At 47.8% G+C, this 27,501-nt stretch overlaps 4 protein-coding genes across 13 annotated transcripts in view; 3 read left to right on the forward strand and 1 right to left on the reverse strand.

Annotated features, from left to right (window-relative positions):
- Window positions 1-105: 105 nt before the first annotated feature.
- On the forward strand, window positions 106-2,623 carry Hoxd8 (homeobox D8). Of its 4 annotated transcripts, none has more exons than XM_031370671.1 (3): window positions 106-802; window positions 1,189-1,331; window positions 2,467-2,623. In XM_031370671.1, the coding sequence occupies exons 1-3, from the start codon at window positions 217-219 to the stop codon at window positions 2,602-2,604; spliced, it is 867 nt and encodes a 288-aa protein (XP_031226531.1). In that variant the 5' UTR covers window positions 106-216; the 3' UTR covers window positions 2,605-2,623. The 4 variants fall into 4 exon arrangements, with proteins under 4 accessions (XP_031226531.1, XP_031226532.1, XP_031226529.1 ...); XM_031370672.1 differs by having other exon boundaries at window positions 107-802; window positions 2,448-2,623; XM_031370669.1 differs by having other exon boundaries at window positions 110-802; window positions 1,189-2,617.
- A 2,139-nt stretch (window positions 2,624-4,762) lies between these two features.
- LOC116090331 lies at window positions 4,763-11,056 on the reverse strand. Its single transcript, XM_031370675.1, has 4 exons — window positions 11,051-11,056; window positions 10,894-10,896; window positions 6,453-6,999; window positions 4,763-4,858 (listed from the first exon to the last, which is right to left on the reverse strand). Exons 3-4 carry the CDS (start codon window positions 6,886-6,888, stop codon window positions 4,785-4,787), a joined length of 510 nt encoding a protein of 169 aa, XP_031226535.1. The 5' UTR covers window positions 6,889-6,999; window positions 10,894-10,896; window positions 11,051-11,056; the 3' UTR covers window positions 4,763-4,784.
- The window catches only part of Hoxd3 (homeobox D3), a 37,022-nt gene continuing 16,220 nt past the window's right edge, over window positions 6,700-27,501 (forward strand). For 2 of the 6 annotated variants that reach the window (XM_031370660.1, XM_031370663.1), the window contains exon 1: window positions 26,767-27,277. The gene's annotated coding sequence lies outside the window, so the exon portion shown is untranslated. Of the gene's footprint in view, window positions 6,809-16,945; window positions 17,013-17,156; window positions 17,725-22,265; window positions 22,347-22,593; window positions 22,691-22,895; window positions 23,015-26,766; window positions 27,278-27,501 lie in introns of those variants that run through there. The other 4 variants (XM_031370657.1, XM_031370666.1, XM_031370667.1 and 1 more) reach the window with 4 other exon arrangements.
- Window positions 20,396-26,002, forward strand: Hoxd4 (homeobox D4). 2 transcript variants are annotated; one of them, XR_004118650.1, is made up of 3 exons: window positions 20,396-22,043; window positions 22,594-23,014; window positions 23,928-26,002. XR_004118650.1 is itself a non-coding variant. In XM_031370673.1 (2 exons), the coding sequence occupies exons 1-2, from the start codon at window positions 21,617-21,619 to the stop codon at window positions 22,917-22,919; spliced, it is 753 nt and encodes a 250-aa protein (XP_031226533.1). In that variant the 5' UTR covers window positions 20,396-21,616; the 3' UTR covers window positions 22,920-26,001. The 2 variants fall into 2 exon arrangements, 1 of the variants encoding a protein (XP_031226533.1); XM_031370673.1 differs by having other exon boundaries at window positions 22,594-26,001.

Here is a 27,501-nt window from a genome sequence, read left to right on the forward strand (position 1 = left end):
GCGCGGGGGAGGCGGCGCGAGGCCGCGCGAGGCGGAGGCGCGAGAGCCGGGCATGAGCGACGGTCGGGCCTGACTGGGGAAGCGATCGCCGGGCGACGAGGCCCGGCGGCCCCCGCGCGCGGCTCAGGCGAGCAGCCGTCCCAGAGGCCCCCGCGGCAGCGCGGCCGAGCCGAGGCGCGCCCCTCACCGGCTCCGCGCCGCCGCCGGCCCGCCCCGATGAGCTCGTACTTCGTGAACCCGCTGTACTCCAAGTACAAGGCGGCGGCCGCAGCAGCGGCGGCGGCGGCGGCGGCGGCCGCGGCGGGCGAGGCCATCCATCCCACTTACTACGACTGTCATTTCGCGCCCGAGGTCAGCGGCCGCCACGCCGCCGCCCTGCAGCTCTATGGCAACAGCGCCGCCGGCTTCCCGCACGCGCCCCCGCAGGCGCACGCGCACCCGCACCCGTCGCCGCCGCCGCCCGGGTGCGGCGGAGGGGGCGGCCCGGGTCCCGGCCAGGACTACTTCCACGGCGGCGCGGGCAGCCCGGCCGCTGCCTACCAGGCCGCCCCACCTCCTCCTCCTCCTCCTCCTCCGCACCCTCCGCCTCCCCCCTGCGGCGGGATTGCCTGTCACGGGGAGCCCGCGAAGTTTTACGGATACGATAACTTACAGAGACAGCCGATTTTTACGACCCAGCAAGAGGCCGAGCTGGTACAATATCCTGACTGTAAATCGTCCAGTGGTAATATTGGCGAGGACCCAGACCACTTAAATCAGAGCTCGTCTCCTTCTCAAATGTTTCCCTGGATGAGACCACAAGGTTGGGATGCGCTTTTTTTTTTTTTTTAAAGGAGGGGAGAAAGGGAGAAATCTGCTTTCATCTCACGTTCTAGCTTTAAAACTCCCCTGTCCTTTCCCTCTCCCCCTCCTTTTCCTTCTGGTGTAGCCAGTGTGGCTCTTGTACATAAACTAATACAGACTTTTAAAAAGTGTATAAAGATGGGGACAGAGTAATTGTGAAGACCTTGTCTCTGCCTCTCTTGCCTGCACACCCTATATCTGTATCAGAGTTAAAGACCACTGTGTATTTCACCTCTTAAGACCGGTTCAGAAAACTCCAGCAGCATTCAGAGAATCAACCATTTAAAAAAAAAAAAGTTGATTTTCCTTCCCTTTTTGTTGTTGTTGTTGTTGTTTTTTAATCAGCAGCTCCTGGTAGACGGAGAGGAAGACAAACCTACAGTCGCTTCCAAACCCTAGAGTTGGAAAAGGAATTCCTTTTTAACCCTTATCTGACCAGGAAGAGAAGAATCGAGGTCTCCCACACTCTGGCCCTCACGGAGAGACAGGTAAAAATCTGGTTCCAGAACAGGAGAATGAAATGGAAAAAGGAGAACAACAAAGACAAGTTTCCCGCGTCCCGGACGGAGGCAAAGGATGGAGACCCCAAAAAGGAAGTCTCTGGGCTGGAGGAAGACCCAGCCGAAGGCCCCACAAATTAAACTCTACCTTTACATTTTTACCACAGACTATTAAGACTGATGATCAGTATAAGTGTGTACTGGTGGACACCACCGTTTCTCCCCTCTTGTTTTTTGGAAAGGACTTTACCTGTGTTTCAAGCTACCTTAATGTCACTGCTCTTGAGGTTTCTGCGCTTTGAAAGGGATTTGGGTGTTTTTAAAGAAAATAGTTTGTAGTTTCGAATAGAAGCAGTCCTTGAACTGCCCTATAGAAGGGTAATTTGATACCGACCTTTAGCTATATTTTTATAATAATTTTTAACGTCTGAGCTGGTGGTTTGCCTCAACAACATAAACTTCCTAATGATCAGCACTAGATGATTGAATATAAAATGCTTTATTAATCAAACAAGTGCACTTGAACATTTTAAATCTCTATGGTGAGTAAATTAAAAGAAGTTTATTAATAATGTTTTTAAAATTATGCCTGCAGAATATTTACTTTATTATTTGATTAAATGTATTATTTATATTTTTCTTTCTGCTTTTGTAACAATGGCTCAGGTGTCTTCTGGTTCACCTCCAGAAGGCTTCTTTGAGCATTTTGTAAATGTTTGTCAGGGAAGAGTCTGGGCCAAATATTGGAAAAGCACATTAGCTGAAGAGTGCAATGTATTGTCCAGGCTGCCGGCTTCCTTAAACTCAGGAGAGTGTTGTCCAGTGACAGGAGTTTAAGGATAATGTTAAAGTCGACATTTAGTCGGGCTTCTGTAGTTCGTACAAATTATGGCCATTGAATAATCTAGAGAATTAATACTTGAAAACTAATTGCAGCATTTTCACTAACTATTCATTCTGGCAAGTGGCCTTGCTTTCATTTTGAACCCCGCTTGTAATCGCCTGGGATTTCTAGGTCTCTATGCTCTGTGTTTCTGCTTTTCCAAGTAGATGCCATATTTATTGTATTCTTCTTGCACTGCTCCTATGCTCCTTTTAAACCAGCTTGCTGTGTTCATCTCAGATGTCGGTTGGTACGTCCATGTCCATCCTCTGCTGTTCTTCGGGAAAGCCATGGCCTCACCTATTTGAAATGAGCCCTGAGTGTAAACGCAGAAACTCCGAGTGTAAACAACCGCTCCAGAGCATAGCTCCTCAATAAAGAGATGTACCTCCATAAAGAGCAGAGCTAGTGTCATTGAGTGCGCCGAGAGAGAACACCACCCTGGCCAGTCACAAACAATGACCAGGGCTCACATGAAGGCAGTGACTTAGTCGAGCCTTCTATTTAATAAACGGGTATTGGTCATATACTTCCCAAGTTGTTTGATGATGGTGGTGGTATGGGGGCCTCCTAGCGTGGGCTAACTATCCACAGTTCTTTCATTAAATAATTCTGGCATGATACTGTGACAGCTTTGAACTTCAAAAGGATTCAAGTCAAGTCGTAGGCCTGATGACCCAGAGTCTGGGTTACACACAGCTTAATTCCAAAGACTCCTAGTTGAAGCTGGGGTTTGACATCTATTAACAGGATATCCATTTCCCACTTGGGGCTGTTCATGCAGCTGCCTTTTACACAGGGGTAGGGGTAGAGAAAAGAGGGAAGGAAAGGAGAAATTCAAATAAATATATTTCTCATGGGGAAAAAAATGGAAATACCTTAAAGTAGACATTAAGATCTGGCTGCTTTTTCTAACCACATTTACTTTTATGGGTATGGTTTTTTGTCTTGTTGTTAAATTCCATGCTGGTTTCTAGTACATCAGTAAGGAAAGAAGGTTCTTTAGCTTTGGACCAGGCTCACTGCCAGGTGTTAGTGGGTGGTTGTCTGCTGTCTTGTGGATAGCATAGAATTGGTACTGGCTGGGTTAAGGCAAGTTACCACCTGGCTCTCCACCCAGGGAAGAGGCCATGGCTGTGACATTTGTCAACCTAAGCCCGGAAAGAAGATAGAAGTCAGGAGTGGTCAAGGCTTAAACATTTGTACAGAGCAGACAGCTGCAAAGGCCGGTGTTGGATTTGGGGGGGTTTTGCTCTGTGTACTGCCTGAACCAATCGCTCTCTATGTTAGCTGGAACAGAGAGCAAGGACAGCCTCAGGCTGAGAGCCCAGCTGGAAAACAGCCTTAGGCATAAACTACCTGAAGACCAGTACTGGCTAAACTCCAACTGCTTTTGATTTAAGGAACTCTTTAAACTTTGCTATCTCTGGGGCTGGAAAGATGGCTCAGTAGTTAAGAGCACTTGTTGCTCTTGTAGAAGACCACGGTTCCAGTTCTTAGCATCCATGTAGTGACTCACAACCATGCATAATTCCAGTTGCAGGAAATGGAACTGCATCCTGCCAAAACATTACACATAGAATAAAAATCAATAAATTTAAAAATTGGTATCTCCAACTCAAGAATGCTCCCCCAAATACCACTCTTCAAACTATAAAATTTGGCAAACTTCAACTAGGAAAAGGACCTACTGAGTGAATGAGTGGGAATAGAAATCAAGGCTAGAAAATAAGGTAAAAATGCCCCATCTTTGACATTCTAACAGACTATGCATCTCTGAAAATGCGCCTTTGTTTAGGGCCACACTGGCCCCTAAGCCATAGATTCACACATACAGAAAATGTTGATAATAAATGTAAAAATGAATGTTTGTTTCTGCAGCTACCAAAGAATACAGGTTTCTAGATAAAGACCTTGAGGAATTACCCTCTCACCAAGGTTAGACTCTCACCCCTTGATGGCATCTCAGTAGAGAGGGCTAGCTGGGAGCAGGCAAGATGCTTTTCTGATTGGTTCAGATCTGTAACCAGTGAAGCACTGCAGCAAGAAATGAACTTTTTTCCCCTGCACAAATTTATATAAACCTTCAGAGACCTTGTAAAACCAGGTGGAGGTTTTCTATCCTGAAGGGAAACCTAGAGAAGTCTGTAATTCCACAAAAATCAAGAGCCCCTCAATGTGAACACGGGCTAAAAGAGAAAAGCCTACTGAGTGACTAGACAACACAAGAGCCAGAAAGACAAAAATAGGGTGTGGTTGTTACTCCTTTTAAGAGAAAGTCAGTTCAGGATACCATTTTCTGAGTGGCATTGTTCGCCTCTGCACAGCACACAAACAGCACAACATGGCTGCCTCTCTGTGCAGTCTCTTCCCATTTCTCTCTGGGCTGAAGAGTCAAGGGATAAGCTCTGCTTTTATTTGAATAGAGGGCAGATGATACGGAGGCAAACACTCGTTTTTAAAATGTTTTAGAATTGAACAATCTCTTTACCCACTTCCATGTGTATAGACCAGGGAATAAATACCAGCTTGCCCATTTACATGTGTAATAACATTGTTTAATTCACTGCATAAGAATTCACATCCAGCGTCTGTCCTCCATTTCCTTGGTGCTTGCTGAATCCTTGGGTGTCTAGAGGTGGAAAGGGGAAGAGAGAGAGGGGAAAAAAAACCATTTTAATGGACCAGCAAAATTAGGGCCCACTGGCCTTTTCAAGAATTAAGATTTTTGCTGACAGATGGTGGCAGAAACCCTTTAATTAAAATTATCCAAGGTCATCAGAACTTTCTCTTGGGATACAAATGGCCTGCACAAAAGGATGCTATGCGCTTCCAACTTTCCTTTCCACTAGTAACTTACAGGGTATAAAGCTGTTTCTGGCAGAGATCTTCAATATTTCATGCAGATGCTTAGAAACATCTTGCTAGACTGATCTGAAAAGACTGAGCAGGCACTGGTCAGCAGTGCCCATGAGAGGAACCTGCAATAGCATTGACTTTCAGGTGGAGCTTGCCAGAGAGCTTCCCACTGACAATAATACAAAGGTGATGTGACTCCAACCTTTGAGGAAAAATTTTTTTCCTAGATTGTTCTTTTCAAGAACAGATAAAACTTCTTTCCTTCCCAGAGCTGCATTGAGCGTTTTTTCCAATGGACAAACATGGAGGCAAGGGGCTGAAATGATTGAAGGAGCACAGAAGACGAGTATTAACTTCCCCAATGAGCAAGAATTGATCTTAGGACCTAAAGTGGGAGATTTGGGGAGGGGGGTTCGTTTCTGTGGCAATAGATTAAAAGCCCAATCGTGGGTGCTCAAAATGGTATTTCAGAGAGATTGACAAGTATTCCAAACCCTTCACAGCCTTTGGGGTGGGTGGTTGCTCCCCCACTACAGAAACCCGTAGGAGGTAGGAGGGACCCTAATTTAGGTTGGAGCCAAGCGGGAAAAGAACATGCTCTCTTGGCCTATGCTTCCTCGTTTTCTGGGCAAAGTATTGGGAGGTGGCTTTCCTGAAATGAGCGGGTAAAACCTGACCGTGCCTGGCTTCCCTTCTGCTTTTGTGAGGGAGAGGAAAAGAGTAGCCAAGTGACCAACGTGGGGGGAGACGTGGGACTGGGGGAGGTGCTGTGGGATGACATCCCCCGAGCTTGGGCACTGCTTGCTCTCATTTTCTTCCCACATGGCGGCCAATTGTACAGACGTTTTGAGCCAAACAAAAACAAAAATGCCCAGCAATTCCTAGAAAAGGGGTGTGTGTGTGGGGGGGGGCACAGAGACAGACAGACAAACACACACACACACACACACACACACCCGGGTGGGGGGAGAGAGAGAGAGAGAGAGAGAGAGAGAGAGAGAGAGAGAGAGAGAGAGAGAGAGAGAGAGAGAGAGAGAGAGAGAGAGAGAGAGAAAGGGATTCCGAAGAGAAAGGAAAAGAAAAAAGGAAGAGAAGTAGTAAGGAGAGAGGAGAGAAAGAGAAGAGGAAAAACATGGCGCTCGCGAGCTGTATGTGCAAAATCCGCAAGGAATTGCAGTAAATTCCTTTTTGTTTGAAGAAAATTTACAACTTGGTAATAGACCTTTTTATGACCTATTTGCGGTCGTCATTGGCTGCGGCTGGTCATGTGCAGGCGCCGCTCGCCTTCACGGCCTTTTTCCTGATTTCCCAGGCGAATTTGCCCCCGCATTCTGCTTTCCCAGAGCCTCACCCCCTCTTTTTCTAACCTTTGTCTCTGCAGAGGTGGGCTCTAGTCGTCGGCTGCGGGATCGCGTGGTCCGCAGCGGCCTGGGCTCCCGCCGCGTCTCCACGGCAGCTCGCCCCCAGTCGTGATCGCTGCCGCCTCCGGAGCCGGCGGGGAGCCCGGAAGGAGCCCGGGCGCCGAGCCACCCGCCGCCGCTCACACTCCTGCGGGGAGCCGACCCGCCTGCTTCGCCAGGGCGACCCCGGCCGCGCGCTTCCCACCAGATTCCCCCCAGCAACATGAGCCCAAACCTGCCGCCGAGGGTGAGCGCAGCCCGGCAGCGCCCGATGGATTCCAGCCGCCGCCCGGGCCGACCGCCCGCAGCTCGGCACCCTCCGGGTAAGAGCCACCCTGCTGGCGCTGGAGTTGCCCGCGCCACCGCCTCGGGCAATGGGTGCCACTTCCCCAGCTCCCTGCATTATCAAGAACCTGGGGATCGCTCTCTGCCTCCCCGTCCCGAATGTACGGTCCCTTGGGGCTCGAGGTAGGGTCCCTTTAGGCTCAAAAGTGCATAGGGGGACTCCTTCGTTCTCCCCAACCCCCCAGAGATCCCTTGACTTAGAAACCCGCAGATCACGAACCCCCCTCCCCCATTCGGCCCTGGGAAGAATGTGCAAATGGTTTCTGGACTCCTCAGCTTGGCTGGGGGTGGGGGGTCAGTAAAGGTTTCGTATGGCATAGAATACTGTGTTTCTGTGGTTCGATGGTGGTCAGAGCTACCCTAGGTTAACAGGTGTTTTTCCAGGGTTGGGTCGTGGGTGGGGGTGGGGTGGCTTCGGTGTATTCAGGATGTCTTTCATGGGTGAGGCCAATTTTTAGGATCTATAGTTTATTGGGCCTTGTGTATAAAGACGTTTTAGTTATTTTAAAACGTTTCTCTAATTCTTAAGGGGAAAATAGTAATAACCCAAGCTAGGTTGCTCCTGCATCCGAAAATGTGTCAGGTGAATTTGGACTATTTTATGTCACGAAATGGATGTTTGCTATGGGAAGTAATATCAGAAAATCTGGTACAGGTTTTAGGATAAACCCAATAGATATTTGAGAAATGCAAGGCATTTCGACGTTCAAACATCGCGTGTGTTTCTCATTTGTCAGAGTAATGAAAGAGTAGATCTTTTTGCTTTCCAAATGCGTTGTGGTATTTTTTTTTTCATTTTCCAATAAACACCATACTGCAATATTTTCCCTACTTCGAAACTACTGAGCCAAAACACACAGGGAAAAAAAAAAAGAAAAAGAAAATCTTTGCTCCCCAAAATTTTGGATGGTATTTGATGATGCACTTTGAAACCCCTGTTTCCTGTTCCTTCATCAACACTTAGGGAAACATTGAAACCTTAGACAATCTGCCGCATTGCGCATGAGACTGCACATGGTGGTGGGCTATAGTCCCCAACATGCCTATCGACAAATCCTTATTGTTTGCCCAAATATTCCACTATAACAGTGTTGGCTGTACAAATACTTGTGAACAATAGGTGGTATATGTGTAGAAAGGTGTTTTTAGTAATTAAGGATGGAATCACTCCCATTTCAAAATGGAGGGCCAGTTGATGTCTGCAGAATTGTCCTGGGTCAGTAACTCCAAGGGCTTACTGTCTCTGGAGTGGGGCTTTTTAAATTTTTATTTTATTTTTATTCACAGTGTCTGTATCTTGTAAGCAACTCCCTATTACACAGTGATGACACTGAGATCATTCTCTGATAGTGAGAGGAAGCATTCCCTTTTGAAAAACTAGCTCCTTGACTGGGTCCATAGGCCCTGGCTAGGTCCATGGACTTTGGGTGGGGCTCAAGGACTTGATGGTCTGAGTCAGGGTGGGGCTGGGGGGTAGACTTGGAGTTCTGAGGCTGGGTGGGGCTGGGGTAGGCTTGATGCTCTGCTGGCCGAGTTGTAGGTCTGGGGTTTCAGCTGCTTTTCCCTGGGTTTGATGGCTCAGTCTGCTTCAGTGACTAACATGGTTCTGATTACACAGAAGAAGGTGAGGCCATGTGCAAACATGGAGGATCAACATGGAGGATTGAGGGTATCTTTGTAAGCCTCATGGTGATATTAAAAGCTTATTGGAAAGAAATGGTTGGTTGCCACTTGAGAAATAAATGTTTGGGAAGTCGCACATTTTCTCTACAAGTAAAAGCTAAGAGACTGGCACCGCCATAACTGCCTTCATTGTCTCTGTGAACCTAGCAACAAAAAATAAACAAAAAAGAAAGAAAACCGGAGAGAAAAAGAAACGAAATTTAAAGATTATTCAGAGCCTAAGAGCTTAGAGGTTTGTGGGCAAAACTCCCAGCGTCCTGAGTCCAAACCTCTATTTATAGACTGGTGAGCCAATGTCCTGGCCTTGGTTTCTTCTTGTGTGGACACCAGAGCTGGGAGTGTAGTCTCTGAAAAGGCTAGGAAATAAAGCAAAGTTCGCTATTACAAACATATCTAAGAAAAGTGGCTAAAAACCAATCGTCTTTTTCCTATTGTATCTTTCTAATAATACGTGTATTTTGCCAGAATTCTGTTCTCTGAGCCCAAGAGGCAGGGGAAACCGGAACAAAGACAGTATTTCACCCTGGACTGGCAGGCAGCTGTTAGAGGTGTTTACGGCCTTGTCGCAGTGCGGCGGCGGCCGGTGAGGGTATGCGGGGGCACAGGAAGCTGTGGAGAAGCCACCAAGAACTCGGAATTTCGATTTAAATCCAATTTAGGTGCACTTTTTCGGAAATGATAAAAATAGATACCATTGTTTCAAAGGAAAGTATCTCCTAGACTTGATAGGTTTGCAAACCTAAAGGAGAAATTATGCTCTCTAAACCCAGGGAGAACAGAATCCCCGCTCTACATTAACAGATAACAGGGGGAAGCTGCACCCCATATGTGAAAATTCTGATCTGAAGACAACGCTGAGTGTTCGCGAGCAACATGGAAATTTTGTTGATTTGACGGAACCAGACTAGCAAACTAGAAAGATGGATTGAGACATTAATTCAGATTTTCCTGCAAAAGAAAACGACGATCCCTGCCTCTTTTTGATAGGATTTTTTTTAGATAGGAGTCCCTCCACAGCCAGGCGCTGGAGCAGTGCGCGGTGGAGCCCAGGGCACAGTGCTCGAGGCCGGTCATTGCTCAGAGCCTCCGCAGTGCGGGGTTGCGCACGCCCAGCGCATGTGCAGTGAAATAGCCCAGCCCAGGGATTGACCTGGCACTGCACAGATTGGGGGAGGGAACGATAGGAGGAGATAGCCAGATCCATTACTCCTTCCTTAGGATTCGCTGCTCATCGTTTCTTCCAGCCTTTCATCTAAAGATAGCCACTACTTTACCCTTGACCACAATTACTTTCAATCTTAGACTTAAGCCACCCCACCCTAATGTGTCTGTAAGTTAGAAACAGGTTGCAAATATGAGCTAGTAGTGAGTAGGATTTTTTTCTTTTCCAGGTGTACACACACACACACACACACACACACACACACACCACAGAAAGACATAATTTTTTTCATACTGGCATTTCCTGCTCTGGGAATAGGCCTGGCGCCCGTTCAAACTGACAAACTTCGGGACGACGGTTCTCGGATCTTGTTACCTACACCAGCACAGCACATCCTAAAGCTCAGACTCAGCAGAGAGCAATCAAGTAAATAATTAAGTAAATAAATAAATGAACGAAGTGGAGGGATTCTCCTCTTGCCTCGCCTAATCAATGAGAAATGCTCGCTTCCGGGTCACACGCTTGTTGTCTGAGCGGAGGGTGGGACGATGAGAGGTAGCCTCAAGGTGCACTCCTTTCTTGTCTCTCCAGCGGACGTGGCAGGACCACCTTCTGATGCCCCAGGAAGGAAGTGCCTGGTCTTGGTTTTCTAGGGCTGGTGGTGTCCCTTTTCGGCTGTCTGGAGCTTTGTCCAGGAGGAGGCGCTGTAGGACAAGCGTCTCGCTGGCTTGCCGATGCCGCAGATGCCCTAGGTGGGAGGAGAATGGGAGGACACAAGAGCCACCCCTTCTTCTGCCCCTCCTTCCACTTCAGCTCGCTCAACGTGCGTGGCATCAGGCAAGGGTGGATGGTGTAGTCACTTATCCGCTGGCTGCCCTCAACAGAGGCATCTCTGAGGTCCTTGGAGCTTGAAAACTGATTCTGGGGTGAAAGACCACCTTGTTTCTCTCGCCGACCCAGAGGGGGCGTTATTTCCTCATTCTGTTCTCTAGGAGCAGGCAACCAGATTTTGTGGTGGAGCAAGCTGTTCTTAAACCACAGGACCCCAGTAAGAAACAGCATCCCATGAACAGCTTCAGTTCCTGCCTTTCACTTCCTAGTACCCAGAACAGGCAGCTTGGGAAAAGCACAGCACGGATGGAACCCCTTTCTAGCAAGGTGGCTGACCTCTTCATGCTAATTTAGAACAGGGCCTGGGCCCTGTGACACATTTCTGACTCTCTGAAAGTCTGATGAAATCCCACCCTGAACTCCACAGCTAGAGAATCAGGCTGATGTGTGGACTTCTGTTCCCAACACCACTGCCTCACCATTGTGCTCATTGTAGGCCTACTGTGTGCTTTGCTGGCTGGTCTTGGTTTAAAGGTGACATGACCTCAACTCACCCAGCCTCACTGATCCTCTGTTGTCCCCTAGCAATGTCCCCCTCTTCATTAATTTAGGGCAATGATTCTCAGGAAAGGTCTGTGAGAGCCCAAATGTCTGGATAAATGAGGTTTCTAGATTCCACGCCAAACACTCTGAATACCAATGTGAAGAAGCAGTGTCCAAGCATTCTGAAAACACTCTCCCCAAGGCAATGAGAATATGTACTTAGGCTGGAGAGCCATGAGTTAAGGGTGTCTCCTGCTTAGCTCTTTATTCTCATGAACCTGAGTTCCTTCTTTGTTTACACTGGACATACCCAGAGCCCCTGCAGCTACAATCATGACTATCTGGGGTTTGTTTTGTTTTGTTTTTAAAGTTACCACACTATAGGTGAGTAAATTTCTTCCATTTTATGGATGAAATTACAGAATCAATGTATTCCTCACATTGGGTTTTGAAAGCTCAAAGAGCAGGTTCTAAGCTAAGTTCAGGGTTAATTGGGTTCAAACTCAAACCCTACACTGAGTTGATGCTTGACCTTAGGTGAGCAGGACACTATCTTTGAGCTTGTTTCCTCCTTTGAAAGTAGGAATAATAAGAGTATCATCAAGAATTATGAGGATCTTACTTTTTTAAAGACAGGATGTCATTATGTTACCAGACTGGCCTTGGACTTATGGCAATCCTTCTGCTCCAGTCCAGTAGCATGGGGTGTAAGCCCACCACATGTCTTCATTTTTACCTCCAGGTTACTTTTGTATTGAGTACAATACTAACGGTGTTGAGTATACTTATTAGCTAAGTACTTAAAACAGTGAGCTGGCACATAAAAATTTAACACTTGACCCTTAATAGTACTGGCCTTGCTTTCTCATAAGTAAGAACATGGCTTTTACAGGCTAAAGAGACTAGCTGGTTTTCTTACTAAGTCCTTGAGTTCTACAGAGGATAAAAGAGACCTGAACTAGACATGATGGTTCATGCCTATAGTCCTAGCACTAAGGATGCTGCAGCAGAAAGATCAACATTTGAATTTGAGGCTAACCTGGGCTTCATATAGAGTTCAAAACCCAGCTTAGACTGATTAGCAAGTCCCTATCTCAATGAAACAAAGCAATAAAATAAAATAAAATAAAATAAATCCCAGTGAGTTCTCATCAGCAGTGGCCTCTCAGATCTTGCTATCCAGTACCTACACATGTCAGTGTCCCACCTAGGAGGAAAGCACTCGTGGCTCCAATGCAGGTGGCCTTACTCTCCAATAGCTGTATTTTGAACTTATTGGGAGGGCTTGCAGTCTCTCCTAAACTCACTGTCAGGCTCTCCAGTCCCTTCCAGCATTACTCTGCTGTCCTATCAACCACACCCACCCAGAGGGTCATTCTTCTACAGTTCCAGGGCATTCTAGTCTCCTGGAATGTGAATGGGATGGAATAAGAAAGCAAAAAGCCAGGCCCCTCTCCCTAGCTTAATCTACCGGCACCCTATAACTTAGGCATCATGGCTATGGCTAAACCCAAAGACCTAACTTGGGCAAGAGTAGAGTGACAAAGTGTGCATTCAGAAGGATGTATCCTTCAAGTTTTCCAAGGCCCTTCCATTTCCTTGAAAGAAACAAACAAAAATTTGGAGACAGGACCCTGTTGTGAAGCTCAAACTTGTTACAAACTGTCAATCATCTTGCCTCAGCCTCCCAAACGCAAGGATTGGTTGTAGGTATGTGCCTCTGCGCTTGGTTGAAATTTTTCTCTTTTATGAAGAATTTCATGAACACCACTTCAGGCTGTAACCCACACACATGTACACACTCCCTGAGACCAGGTTCCCACCTCTTCAGCTCTGGCCTCCACCACCATCTTCCAAGCTACTTCTCTCGACCACACCAAGTGTCTGAGTCAGATTATCCTGAAAACATACAGAGTTTCTTCTCCCTCCAGTTTGTGCCTTGTCAAGTTCTGTCTCTAGCCTAAGGGAGCAACACTACAGGCCATCCAGCCTGGTCCTCTCTAGCCTTAAATATTCTTCTTGGAACCTATTCTAGCCTCTGACCCCAAGTCAGACATCCTGCCTCCAGGCCCTTTTCTACCATGAAAGGTTCTTATATCCTACTGAGAGCTTCTTCCTTTAGGGTCTTCCTTTCTTTACAGAGGACTCTAAACTAGTAAGTAGCTCCATTGAGAGGAGCTTCAGTAGTGTAGTGCCAGGAGGACAAAATCACATTCTCGATTGTTTGGGAATCCCTGTTCAGTTCTTCTCTGACTCTAACCCTAGTCTGTGTCCTTAAGCACAAGTCCTGGGCAGACTCCTTGTTCAACATGTCTCTGGCCAGGGATTCGACCAAGGCATCTTCACCCTACCTGTCCTTACTTGCTGTGCAAACATTTAGCTTGAGAGCTCGACATCCTCTCTGGGCAACAGGCCTCTTACTGAGCCAACATTAGCATGAGTTTCTTTAGGGTGTACTGTAGGGTGACCTGTAGGGTAACCTGTATTGAGCCTGAAATATCTGATGCTGCCTTCTGGGACTCCTTCCCTCTCTCCTTCCTGGGAGCATCTGGGTTGGGGAAGTCTTATAGGGGACCTTATATCATGGAAGGCCACTGGGACGAAATTCTCAGGATTGGCTCTAGCTAAATGAGAAGAGGCAATGCCCAGGTCCTAGTTTATTGGGAAACTAATTTCTTACAGATTTTTCTTTTTTATTTTCTTTTTCTTTTTTTTTTTTTCCTTTCTCTTTTTCCCTTTCTTGGTGCTAGCTGTTGTCGGTTTTTGTTGGTTTGTCTTATTTTGTTTTTTGGTTTTTTTGGGGGGGGGGTTCTTCATTGCCGTTCTTCTTCTTGTTCAAGACAGGGCTTCTCTCTGTAGCTCTGGCTGTCCTGGAACTCATCAGGCTACCTACCCTTGAACTCACAGGAGATTCACCTGCCTAGGCCTCCCAAGTGCTGGGATGAAAGGCCTGCACCACCACTGCCCACCTTCCTTACAGATTTTACAGGAGGGCCACGCTCTTCTCTTTTCTACCTTTCTTGTTGACTGGAACAATTACCAACATTCAAAGTCCTTGGGAGACAGAATGTTGGCTGGAGCTCAGAGTTTGGGCACTTATCTAGCATTCCCATGTTGCTACTGGGAATTTCAATTACAGGGGATGGGGTGGAGAAGCCCTGGGGAACCCAAAGCACACTCTACTACAGAAGACTTTCTCACTGATGCTCAAATTCTCTCTGCCAGATCCCTAGTCTCTCTCTTTCATTCACAAAACCTAGGCTACTGGAGGTGTGATGCAACAACAAGGGATGGAGGGAGATGCATACTTGCTTCTCAATCATTTTGCCTTTGAGCTCTAAGATCAGAAAACAAAGATGTCTGCCTCAATGTATTTCTTCCCTCCTCCCATTTTCTCACACCTGATCTCATTTCCTGTTACTCCCTTCAACACCCAGAGTAGGTTGCATCTTCCTGTGGAACCTACAGTCAAGTTTGCAAGCATATCTCAGACATCATTCTTCATCAGTTCTCATCCATAAGAAGTTACTACTGAACTACTGATCCCCAGTCAGGTACTGGGAGCTGTTACCCATCCACCATGCCTCAAGGCTTGTTTTTAACCAGCTCTCACCTCCTTACAAAGGACTCATCACAATGGCTTGGAAAGTCAACTACCCTTTGATTCATCTTATCCTAAAAAATGAAAACTTTTCTCCATGCCCAGGTGTTCATTATCTCTTTCAGGTGATTTGCAAGGATTCATTTCAAAGTTGCTCATCTAGTGCTACCAAAAAGCAGTTTTGGAAGGATTGTCTCTACATGTTACTTTAAGAATATGCCACGATTGATAAAACAAAGTAAAACCCACAAAAGTCTTTCTACATGTCTGATGGGATTTTTTGTTGTTGTTGTTTGTTTGTTTAAAGGGTTAGAGGGGATAAATGGTTGTCCTAGTGTCTGAACTAACAACCCCTTGTTTTCTGGCTAATGAGAGTCAAATCAGGAAGTGGGTTTGCAAATGGTTGGAAATTAGCATGCAAAGAGATCTTTATACAAAGAATTTTCTGGGCTGTGTGGGGTTTTCTGATAGGAACGGTAGTAAGTGCATTTGATTTATAAATCAAATGTGTGTGTGTGTGTGTGTGTGTGTGTGTGCATTTTACAAACCTGTGCAGCACATCCATCATTTTATCAGAGTAGTAAAATAAAATCACACATTTTCACAAGGTTTGTGGCACCTCTGTAGGGCCTCTGGAGGGTGATGGGGGCCAATTCTCTTCTTATTTGTGCCTCTTCTTGGGAGGTGGGGGGGACTTCCTGCCATCCCCCACTCCTGTCTCTCATGTCTCCCACAAGCAGAGATAGCCACATTCTCGGGTGTGGCGTGTCCAGCCCTTTTCCTGGATTGCTCAGCAGGAGAGACAGAGATAGTCCTACACTTCTTTCTTTCTTAGTCTCTCCCTGTGATGGGGGCCAGCAGTGGGGAGGAGTTACTGAAGAGCTCACTCAGATGTGGGCCTTCAGGAACCCTTGAGCACTGCGCTAAATGACTTGGACACACAGTAGGATTGTGCACAACTGACTTCCTGGGCTCAGGTTCTTTAAGAGCCTCATGTGCTTCCTCACACCCCACACCCGGCCCCTTCACACCAGGGCTGTTTTATTGCTTTATAACCTTCTTTAGAGCCTTACTTGCCAGAGTCCGGTGGGGCCTATTCTCCACTTTCTCACTTCACCAAACCTCAAGTCGTGCTGTTTTGAGCAGTTTGGTCACTTGCAAAGGCTTCTCTTTCAGATCTAAGCAAATTATAAAAACCCCTAGGCATGTGGCCATCTTCAACTTTCACCAAGCCCCGTCCACAACAATACAGAGGACACGAAGTGTTAATCCCAGCTGCCTCCCCACCCCCAAGGCCACCCAGCCTCTCCCCTGGCCACTCTTCTCTATTGAATCAAGCAAAATCTCAAATAATTTCCAACTTTTGCGATAAGCAAGTAAGAAGTGGCCTTTGTCTTTCCTGCTCACCACATCGAATGCTAGAAAAATGATTGAAATAAAGGAGTTGATGGTACTCACAGTGAATGCAGCCAAAGAGTCATAGGCTATGCCTACCAACCAGCCTTTTCCAAATAGCACTATCCCCCAATTTAAACAGCTTTCTCTGAAAAGAAGCAAGTTGAAAAGCCTTGGGTATTGATATGAATATGACCTCTCTTGCATTCTGGATATTTGGAACTATTTAAATCCAGGGGAACAGTTGCAGTGAACCTTTATTTAGTGAATAAAAGTTTAAAGCCAAAGGTTATTTATGGTTCTGCAGAGAAGGGACCTGAGTGGCTATTTACAAGCACGTGATTCCAATAAACTTTGTTTTATGGCTTGAGAGTTGACAAGCCAAAATATAATTCCCACCATAAATTAGGTTAAGAGCATACAAGTGCAGATGCTTGGTTCCTGTAGCAGCGATAGGCAAGTGAGAGACTCCAGCCAGCGCCCGGGCTCAGGAGACAGTTCTACTCTAAGCTACCCTACCTACTAGAAAAGAAAAACAGTAAGTCACCTATTACTTTGTCCACAACAACTCTAGAGTTGTGGGGCAGGGGGTCTGAGCCCAGCCTTCTCTGCGTGGGGAAAGCCTATCTATCGAAGTTCATTTTAATTTTAGCCTAAACCTAACTTAATAAATAGAATGGGGATATTGGCATTTCCCTCTCCTTTGTATACCTGGAAAGTTGGGAAATGAGGGCTTTTACTCCCAAAGCAGGATTTACACTCTCCTCTCAGAAGTGGAGCAACTACTTTAAAAGTAGAAGAAAGCATTGATTGGGGAGAGGGAGAGGGGAATGGTGTGGAGATGAGTTATCTATGAGATAGCTCAGAGCGGGGGTTTTTTTTTTTTTTTCCTGTTCCTAGAAGACTAAAAACTTGAAGATGGACCTGAGCGTCTGGGGAAGCACTGTTCTGTTTGATTCTCCTGCAGGTATGTTTAAAAAATTAGTGTCAAACCGATAGAATGAGGTCATATTTTAGACATTTCTGTAAGATCTAGAGCATTTTCCTTTAAATACATCAATTTTCCTTTCTGGTTATCTTTTGGGTTCTCATTTCCCCTCGGAAGGAAATGACTGTTTTGAGACATTGGAGACATGGGGGAAAAAGTATGTCCCTGCCTGCCATGCCTGCACCCTCTTTGAGGAGAATGCAGGTTTGGACGCTGAGGTCGAATTCGGAAACCAATCTGAAATTGGAAAAGGAGGGCTGAACTGTTCTCAGAGGGAGCAGAATTGGGGTCGGGACAAATAGAATGTCTGCAGGCTCACTAGTGGGTTTGCACCCACCCGCCCGCACCAGAAGGAAATGCACAAAGGCCTATTTTCTGACTTCCCATTTCCCCCCTGGGAAAACCCTGCCTCAGGCAGTCTGAGTCAGGCCGTATAACTGGTAGGGTTTTGCCGGAGGATGCCTGGGACAGACTTCCAGACCCCCTAGCTCTGCCTTTGAGGATGCTATCAGAGAACTTTGCGCAGTTCCCGAAGGCGGTTACCAGAAGCAAGGAGTATTGGTGGAGTGTCTGGGCCTTGTCACTTTCTGCACGTGATCTATGTCTGCTTTATTGTCCTGTGAAATTTGAGTGACCCCCATTTTCATTGCAACAGGTTTCGGAGCATCGGGGAGAGCCAGGGAGAACCACTGTAAGTACCTTCCCTTTTCTTCCGAGGAACGAAAAGACAGTACTAACGCTGGGAGGTGGTGGGCGGAAGGTCCGCACCAGCGGAGATGGGAGGGTTACGGAGTGGCGCTGACTCCCCAGGCCAAAAAACGGGAGGGATGGAAGCTTCAGGTTGACCCTTTAGGAAGTATTTCTGGGGCCTAGTACACAGTCACCTGCTCAAATAAACGCACCGCAGGGGATCGCCCTTATCTTCCCGGACCTGCCAGGACCATACAGGCCTTTGCCAGGCTGCCCTGGCTCGCACAGGTGCAGCGGGCATGCACCTAATTAGCAGCCCACCCTATCAACGAACTGCGGGCGGGCCAAGCATCCACAACTGCTAGAATTGACCCAATCAACACCAAGGCAATGAGGTCCCCCTCAGCAGTCCAGCCATTATTATCTCTGCCTAGTCTATCTCAGCCTTCTCTGGCTGTATATAGGTTTTAATTTAAAAATTGATGTACTACAAACAGAAACAAATATGTCACCCTTGATGGCCTTGGGTGTGTTGGATTGGCCTGCTTCCAGGAAGGGCTACAACTTCTGAGCTTATGTGGACACTACTCTCCTGTCCCTTTCTGGGTTCTAGATTCACTGGTATGAGTCCTAGGTTTGGGGTGGGGGTTAAGGGAACAAGAAGAGTGCTTTCCCTTTCACCCCTGTTTCTCCTTAGCTGCAGTTGAAGAATTTCCTCTCTTCTCCAGAGCCCAATGGAATTGGGTGGGATCAGAGGCAGAGACTCCAGTTCCTTGGCTCTGATTTGAAGCTGAGAATGCTGGTGACATCTTCTGGATGTCATTAGAAGAAAAGTCAAGGAAATAGCAGGGGCTTGTCACTCATTGCAAACCACAGGTAGTTTTATCTTAATGGAAGAGTAGATTGGTAAGGGCCACAGGGACCAGGAATCTTCCCTCTCTTGTGAGATGCCTTCCCTTCGTGGTCAGAGAAGTTGAGACTGGGCTCAGGGCCAGGTTTCCCTTGGTGAGGCTGAGCTCACAGGCAGAGTAGAGACCTTCACAGCTTGTAGTTCCTTCTATAGACCAGGCCTGCACATAGTGAGCCAGGCTCCAGGATGAAAAATCTGGACTCTCCAGACTTTCTCTGGTCTTGCCCCCGCCCCCTTTCTTGGCACCCTTGGATGTGAGGGCTTATCTCTGCCCAGGCTGCTTGCTTGCATACCCGAATCTGGCGCCTTGTAGCTGCACACAGCACAAAAAGCCGGAGAGATCAAAAGCATTTGTATGGGCAGTTGAGAGGGAGGTGAATATTTAACGCTTTTGTTCATCAATAACTTGTTGGCTTTGACCTGTCTGAACAAGTCGAGCAATAAGGTGAAATGCAGGTCACAATGTCTAACAAATATGAAAATGTGTGTGTACTCATCTTGGTCCTCACTCAACCCATCGGACTTCCCCAATTTGTCTGGATAAAGCTGAGGTAGGCCCAAGTGTCCCCACGAAGGCCTTGGTCCATGGATCCGTGGGTGAAAGGCTTGGCATTAGGAAGAACTGCAGAGAGGCGTTAAACAAACGGATGTTAACCCTTTTTAGAATTGACACCTGGGAAATCCCTTCAAAATAGTGGAAGTGGAAGATGATAGGAGGGTGTGGAAGAGCAAAGTACAGAGTCAAAGTGAGCACCTAATTTTGCCAGATATGATGAGAGGAGTCTCCCTGCCTCACCCCATCAAAATCAAGGCGAGGAGCTAGAAAGCGATTTTTCGAATTATGGAGGGAGGGATCAAAACAATACTTAGAAATGTGGATATCTTCAATCTGTTACCAGTCATCGCAAAAGCTTGGCCCAGGCCAGGGCATCCCTCTGCCCCTGAAATCATCCCAGCCCCAGAGTGCATCTGGGCTCTTGATGCCCTGAATTGAGGGGCAAGCCCAGGACAGCGGAGGCGCTGGGGCGGCGAAATTCGTGAACTTTTGTACTCTTCTGTGCTGCTGTCGGCAAAGCAAAAATAATGAAACTTTGTGATATGTTTGTAAATGATTTCAAATGACCCCTCGCCCTGCCCTTCACCATTAGCTCGACAGTCTCAGCCCAGGGAGGCTCGGTGGCCGCAAACAGCGCCTGCCTCCGGGTCTGCAGCAGCAGTAGCAGCAGCAGCAGAAGCAGCATCAGCCGGGATCCGAAAGTCTGGCGGGGCTGAGGGCCCAGGAAGGTAAATGCTGCTCGAATTCTACGAGGACTAGCTATGCACTAACTTGGCTTAGGTTTTGGTGAAGAATATCCTTTTTGCCTTTTTCAAAACTCCCTTTCTGCTGCTGAAGGCCTTTGCTTCTTTTTGGGAAATACCACTTGATAAGGGGGCGGGAGATTTGGATTCTGAGAAGGGGCAATTAAGCCGCCATCTCTGTGGTGGAAAAAAAATCCCCTTCTTTCCCTTTCCTTTCCTTTTCTTTTCTTTTCTTTCTTTCTTTCTTTTTTTCTAAGAAGAAGGTCCTGGTTGCTCAGCTGCTCGGTAGCCCCTGATCCTGGCAAGAGAATGAGGGGACTCATTGCTGCACCGAGCAGCAATACTTAGAAATGCACCGAGCCTACCTGCACCATCTCTGAAAGCCAGACTTGGGGAGTTCCTGGTGGCTGTGCTGAAGAGATCAGGTCTGGTGGCTGGCTGGCTGCTCTGGTTAGGACCCGAGGTTGTAACGTTGTCTATATATACCCTGTAGAACCGAATTTGTGTGGTACCCACATAGTCACAGATTCGATTCTAGGGGAATATATGGTCGATGCAAAAACTTCATATAGCTCCGACATGGCCAGAGACTGAGGAGTGGAGAGTACTGGCAGCCGAGCCGGCAAGCCACCTCTTTCTTTTTCATTACCTTAGACTCCAGGATGATGGACTTTGCCTGGTGAAATTGTACAGCCTTTTCCTGGAGAAACTCCTGTAGATATTCCATTGAGTGCTTAAGTGGTTGCCTGAGTGTAAGGCCAAAGGGCCAGGTTTTAGGGTATTAGAGAATGAGGGAAAAGGCCAGCAATCTCCAGCAGAAGCCCTGCCCTGAAGGAGCACGAGATACAAAGGTATCCAAATGGGACTCACCTGCTTTTAAGACCCTTGTGTGGGAAGAAGACAAACTGGAAAAAAGGCCATCGGAGACCTTTTGGGGTACATTTAAGCAAGGTTAAGGTCCCCCTCCCCACCATCCCAACCTGACCCAACCCTCAGCCATCAGACCCAGAACTGTGAGGGCCTCCAGCCAACTTCAACTAGAAACATCCCAGCCTGGACATTGGCAGAAAAGCATAGTGGTTACTCATTGCCTAACTCAATTCAGGTCCGCCAGATTCTCGTAACTTTTGGGTGACCCTGATGAAGACAAAGCCAGGACAGGTCTTTGTATGTCAGAGTCCAGGACTCCTGCCAGCTGGCCGGGCAGCCTGCCTGCCTAGGACTCAACCCAACTCGGAGGCCACATTGCCCACACTCATTTTTCCTTATTTTGCACCCCAATAGGCGAATTCACTCTTCTTTGAACTATGCCCATTCTGGGGGCTGCTTCAGGCGTTGGTGGGTGAGGAGGGTACGGGAGGTTAGCAAAGTCAGTGGAAGACAAAAGCCGAGATTACCTGCTGGAAATTGGGGTCCTGGGGATAGAATCAGAACTCTATTAACATCTGTCAGGGACTCTCAAATGTGGCATGGCAAGTCACTTGATTACACATATGTTATTTAGTTAAATTTGTGAAAATTATGAGATGCTCACCAACCCGGTGATAAACATGCTCTCTTCCTATTGGCTGGCCTGGTCACATGGCCGCCCAACTTTATTCAGTTGACAGCAAGTAGGAGGGCCCAATGGAAGGAGAAAAAAGACAACACGAGAAAAATTAGTATTTTCTACCTTCTGAAATTAATGGCCATGAGTTCGTATATGGTGAACTCTAAGTACGTAGACCCCAAGTTTCCTCCGTGCGAGGAATATTTGCAGGGTGGCTACCTAGGCGAGCAGGGAGCCGATTACTACGGCAGCGGTGCACAGGGCGCCGACTTCCAGCCCTCGGGGCTCTACCCACGGCCCGACTTCGGTGAGCAATCCTTCGGAGGCGGCGGGCCCGGGCCTGGCTCAGCGCTGCCTGCGCGGGGTCACGGACAGGAGCCGAACGGCCCGGGAAGTCACTACGGTGCCCCGGGAGAGCCGTGCCCAGCGCCCCCGCCTGCGCCCCTGCCTGGCGCTCGGGCCTGCAGCCAGCCCACCGGCCCCAAGCAGCCGCCCCCCGGGACAGCACTCAAGCAGCCCGCTGTGGTCTACCCTTGGATGAAGAAGGTGCATGTGAATTCGGGTAAGGAGCGGGAGGGCAGAGACCTCCCTCCCCCATCCCTCCTCGCATCTTTTGGCCTGGGTCCCCCCGGAGGGGTTGCGAATGGGTGGGGGCTTGTGAAGCTTCCTTGGGCGCCGCAATTACTCTCTCCATAAATTTTTATAGCTGAGGGAGCAGGCCTGGACCATGTGGCTGGCTGCTTGGCTGTGGGCGCAAAAGGGGGTGGGGATGGGGGTGGAGTGGGGGAGGACTCCATTTCCACAGCAGAGGGAACGCAGAGTAAAAGAAGGACCTTTCCAAAATGTTGGAGATCCCGAGCTCTTGGTGGGCCAGGGGCAGGGGAGCACCTTTGAGGAGGACCTGTGAGCGTGGGCAGTGGGTGCATGGAAGGGTTTGGGTGGGAGTGAGTGTATGTTTAGGGAGAGGGCGGGAGGGAGGAAGCTGGCCAGCTTGGAGCACAGGGGGGGCCCGAGGGCTGCCAGACGCGCCAGGAAGTGAAGGCAGAGGCAAGCCTGGGGCCTAACTAGTGGCCGGGCTCTGACCTGGCTGTCCTGTCTGTTTTGTCTCATAGTGAACCCCAACTACACCGGCGGGGAGCCCAAGCGCTCTCGGACGGCCTACACCAGACAGCAAGTCCTAGAACTGGAAAAGGAATTTCATTTTAACAGGTATCTGACCAGGCGCCGTCGGATTGAAATCGCTCACACCCTGTGTCTGTCTGAGCGCCAGATCAAGATCTGGTTCCAGAACCGGAGGATGAAGTGGAAAAAAGACCACAAACTGCCCAACACCAAGGGCAGGTCTTCTTCCTCATCTTCCTGCTCCTCTTCAGTTGCCCCGGGCCAGCATTTGCAGCCATTGGCCAAGGACCACCATACGGACCTGACGACCTTATAGAAGTGGGGACCCTGAGCCCATCCCTTCTTGCACTCCAGGTTGAGGCGAAGCTGCGGGTGCAGGCGGGGCCTGCTGTCACCTCACTGGGCTCTAAGGTACTGTGGGGGTGGACCTGGGACCTGCAGGCCGCCCTCGGACTAGGTTACCTTCCTGCCCGAGGGCAGCCCCCTCCCTAAAGTGGGGAAGGGTGGGAGGGTGGGCGGGCTTCTTTAAGTAGATTATCATATGGCAGGAGCTACTGAGAACGTAAACCCTTGGCGAGTCATTAAACTCCTGAAAATCTCTGCTGTTGGATTTTGAATTTGCAAAAGAAGGTTGGAGGCTTTACCCCAGTGTGAACCAGGACGGGTCTCCTCCACACCACCCCTCCAGGGAGCTGCGTGGCTTAGTAACTGTGGGGGAGTTGAGGCAGAAGGCCAGCATCCAGTGCTAGGTGCTTTCAATGCAAGCAGGAGAGGCTGAGCCGGAACCTCAGAACTTTCTGGATTATCTGTAGAATTTCTTCTGTGATAAAAAGAAGTGGTTTGCTCCCAGTGGCCCATGCCCAAAGAAATAAATCCAAGAAGGAAGTGGAAACGGGTTATTTTATGTTTAGATTATAGTTGCTTAAATATTTATTTGTTCGGGGAGTGGACTGCAGAGAATAGCCAACACCTGTGTGCCAAAAACCTTAGGATGGTGAATAGGCTTCGGGGGACTGGATTAGAAAGCTGTGGACTCCCTTTTGGCCCTATTCCCCATTTTGAGCTCCTCCCTCCTAAACCACCCACCCTGGAAATATGTGGAGGAGGCCCTTAACCCTTCAAGAGGGAAGCCAAGGATCCAGGAAAAGCGAGGTTTTGAAAATGTGTTTCCGAATGTGCTTCTACAGCACCCTGTTTACAAGCAGTTCCGGGTGGGGGGAGGGGAGAGAGAAGCAAATGGTCTAATATTTTCTTCTGGGGAAAGAAAACAAAACCTATATGCTCTGGGTCATCAGATAATGTCTGAATTTTCTATTTCAACTAGATTCCAAATGCTCCAACTACCCCAAAGAGCAGCATTTTATAGGATTCTGTGTATGGCCAATACAGGGATGGTGCTGTGCAGCGGGGAGAGAGTGGGTAGGTAAGGAAGTCTTATTTTTAAAAAGAAACTCATAGACTTTAGAAGCCCACAGAAGTTGACCTTAAAGGGATTTCCCTTGAAGTTTTTTTTTTTTTGAAGAGACATTAATTAGAAGCAGAAATTGAAAAACTCTGAAAGTTTTCAGGCCCACTTCTATACCTTGGAGATAGTAACTTCAATCTCAAAAAGAAGGAAGATGTTTTAATATTTATTTATTTTTATTCCATGCCTGAGAAAAGCTCAAATCTCATTTTCTTAAAAATTCTAACTCTTAAGGATAAGGAGGATAAGGGTCAAAGGTAATGACAGGGTTTATATAGTCAAATGAAACAAGTCTTTGAAAGCTTGAACCCCAGAACTCTAAACAGAAACCCCTGGTTGCAGTCACCCACCCCCCCCACACACACAAAAGTAAGAAATGGGGGAGGGTGAGCAATTTTAATTCTGTGATCCATGGTGGTGGTATTTCTTTCAGGATTTCAGAACACTTTAGAAAGTTTCAGTGGTTGTTTTTAAAATAGACTTAGGTGGAGAAGGGAAAGGCCTGTTCTTTGGCTCTGTCTCCTGAGAGCTGAGGGTAGGGATTCACTGGAGTCCCTAGGCTGAAATTCTACTCTCTGAAGTGTCTTCCAAGCCTTGGTCTTTTGTATTAGACCCTGGGGAAAGCTCTTTGTTCCTCCTTGGGGTGAGCCTGCCTCTCACACTTGCACATGGCAATACTTGAATATCACCACGTCGGGATATTAAAGATGGATATTCCTGCATTATTTGCGTCATTGTTTCTGTGACAAAAAGCACAGTTCATACATAGTTAAGACGTCTTTTTGCTGCCGCCCTCACGTTGAGAAGCTGAAAAGGTATTTTACTGAAGTTCGGCTAAATTACAGAATCAGGTTCACCCAGAGGACAAATTTTCTGTTCGATTAGCTGTATTTCAGCCTGGAGGACTGACCTCTAAACCCTTAACCTTTTGGACTCTAACCACCCTTCTCTTCTCTTTCCCCCTCCCTGTAGCATGGAGGCAGTCTTTGGATAGAGCATTTGAAAAGAGGCACTATCCTTAGGCCAATTAGAAAATTGTAACTACTCTTTCCTAAAAGCCAAATCTAAGCATACATTGAACCATGTCCTTGGGCCGGGGAGTGTCTATTTTCACAATATTCAACTATATAGCCACTATGGAGATGGTTGTACAGATTTTCCCCTCTCCTCAGAACTTCTGGTTACTCATCCAACTTCAGACCAAATACTACCCCTCCTTCCTCCTGCCCCAAAGAAAAGCCAAAAGTCAAGAGTGTGCTTTACTGAAGAAAACCCCCGGCAACATAGCCCCACTACTTTGAAAACTAACTCAGCTGAGAAGCAACTTCTTTGTTTATAAATCTCAGCTCTTCCTCTCAGCTGGGAGGGGTTGTCTTTTGAAATGCTAATGGTGTTTGCAGGGCCCAGAGAGCAGTTACTAGTCTTAAAGTCTTATTCTGGCCCTAGTACCCATTTGGGCCCAAAGGAGTGGACCAGGAAAGAGATAGCCCCTGCCCCCACCCTAGTCACCCAGAGCAGGAAGGTCTCCATCTGGGAACGTGCTCTAGAGAAAGCAAGCTGTGGAAAGGCTCCAGTGCCCATTTGTTGTTATTTATTTCCAGTTTGTTCTTCCCCAAATATGAGCCAGAAGCATTTGTTTGGGTGTTTTAGAACCTGGGTTGGGGTCGTGCCTGGGTTGAGGAGTGGGATGTTTGCCGAGGGGACTTCAGTGTGCCTCTGACTCCCATCTCACTTGTCCGGTTACAGCCTTTTGTTGTGAGATGACATTGCCAGTCAGCCCCTTGGAGTCTGCTCACAAAAGATGCTTTTTAAAATAGGACTGACCATGTTTTGCTGCCACTGATTAAAGTCTTATTTATACTAATTGTTGCCTGTAGTTTTGATGTAATTCATTGATCTATATTTGAAATAATAAAAAGGTGTAGTAAAATCTCCCTCCTGTTTGGTGCCTTGTTAGAGACTCTTTGTAAAAGCTAACATTCATTATAAACATTTCCTCTTCTCATTTTCTGCAATAAATTAGACACCCATTTATTTGGTGCCTGTGGTGTGAAAGTTAAGTCAGTGATGGTTTAGCAGTTCCACAGTCTCCTTCTACTCCCCACTTTGGCTACTGTGTTTTGTGAGCAGTGGAGAGCCTGTGTCAGGGATCCAGGCTGCAAGGTAGAGGGCATTATTGGTTGAAAGAGAAGCACTGCTTGGGCTACCAGGGGGCTCCAAATCGGCTTTTGGTCCTGACCTGTTTTTAGATCTCTTTTAGAGTGGGTATGAGAAGTCTTTGCACTCTGCAGAGGCTGGGCGAGCATGCCTTTTCTGGGCCCAGCCAGGACTGGCTGGTGGTTGTTGCTCTGACCTGACCAGGCTCTTCTCCCATCTTGGACTCCCTCTTTTCTGGGTCTACTGAACCCCTCTGGTGTTTGTAACACCTGCCCTCCCCACCTCCCGCATTTCTCTTGCCCCTCAGACAACAATAAACACTCTCTACTATAAAAAGTAACTTGCACTATTTTTATCATGAGGGCTTTCCCACATCTTGGCCTCAGCTTTGAAGAGGGGGCCAAGATAGGAGTTCCAAAATAGATAGGGGGTGTCTTGCTGGAGACAGGAAATAAGCAGGATGCATAAAATAGGACATATGTCCTTAATATATGGAAGGGCTCTCCCCAGACGCGTGGACATGTGTATTTATAAGTGCGCAGACAGAAGTTTAAATATTCAGACACATTTTATGATTGTCCTCTGCCCGTCTTCTGGTTAATGGCTCCTCCTGTGCCCACCAATACATCAATACCGCTGTGTGTGTATTGAATCACCGGCAGGGATGAGAAGGAAGCGAGCCCATAGCTAAGCCCGTTGAGTACAGTACAGTAAATCGGACCCTCGGCAGACGGCGCCATGTTGGGGAGCCCTCCCTGCCCCCCACGCCGGGCTGGGAGGCCGGGGGCTCGGCGGCAGTCAGGGGAGGGCCGCTTATAACCCGGAGAATTTTCAAAGTGCGAGGAAGATGATAAGAATAGATTTCTACAAGTCGCGACCACGTGATTGGCGAAATAATTAATTCAGCACGTCCCTTAAGAAACACGGAGTCGTCATTAATCTGCCACGCAAAGGGCTCTCTCCGACTTGGAAAGTGCAGGGATCCCGAGAACGCGGCCCGCCGAGGGGGGCCCCCTGCGCCCGCAGACCCGGGCGGCAAGCGCGGCCCGCAGGTAAATATTTGGGCGACTTTTATTTCATCAGATTTCAATCCTTAATGAACTTAGCTGTCAGAACCGCTGACAAATAGTTGCCTTTGCTTCTCTGGTTTGGAACAGCGCGCTGGTCAGAAGTTGTTAGTGGCTTGGATGGTGACCTTTGGTTCAGCGAAGCTTTGCACTTATGAAAAATTACTACAGGCGGCCGTGTGTGTGTGTGTGTGTGTGTGTGTGTGTGT

This window comes from Mastomys coucha, unplaced genomic scaffold, assembly GCF_008632895.1.
Source record: "Mastomys coucha isolate ucsf_1 unplaced genomic scaffold, UCSF_Mcou_1 pScaffold15, whole genome shotgun sequence".
In the NCBI taxonomy this organism is placed as follows: Eukaryota; Metazoa; Chordata; class Mammalia; order Rodentia; family Muridae; genus Mastomys; species Mastomys coucha.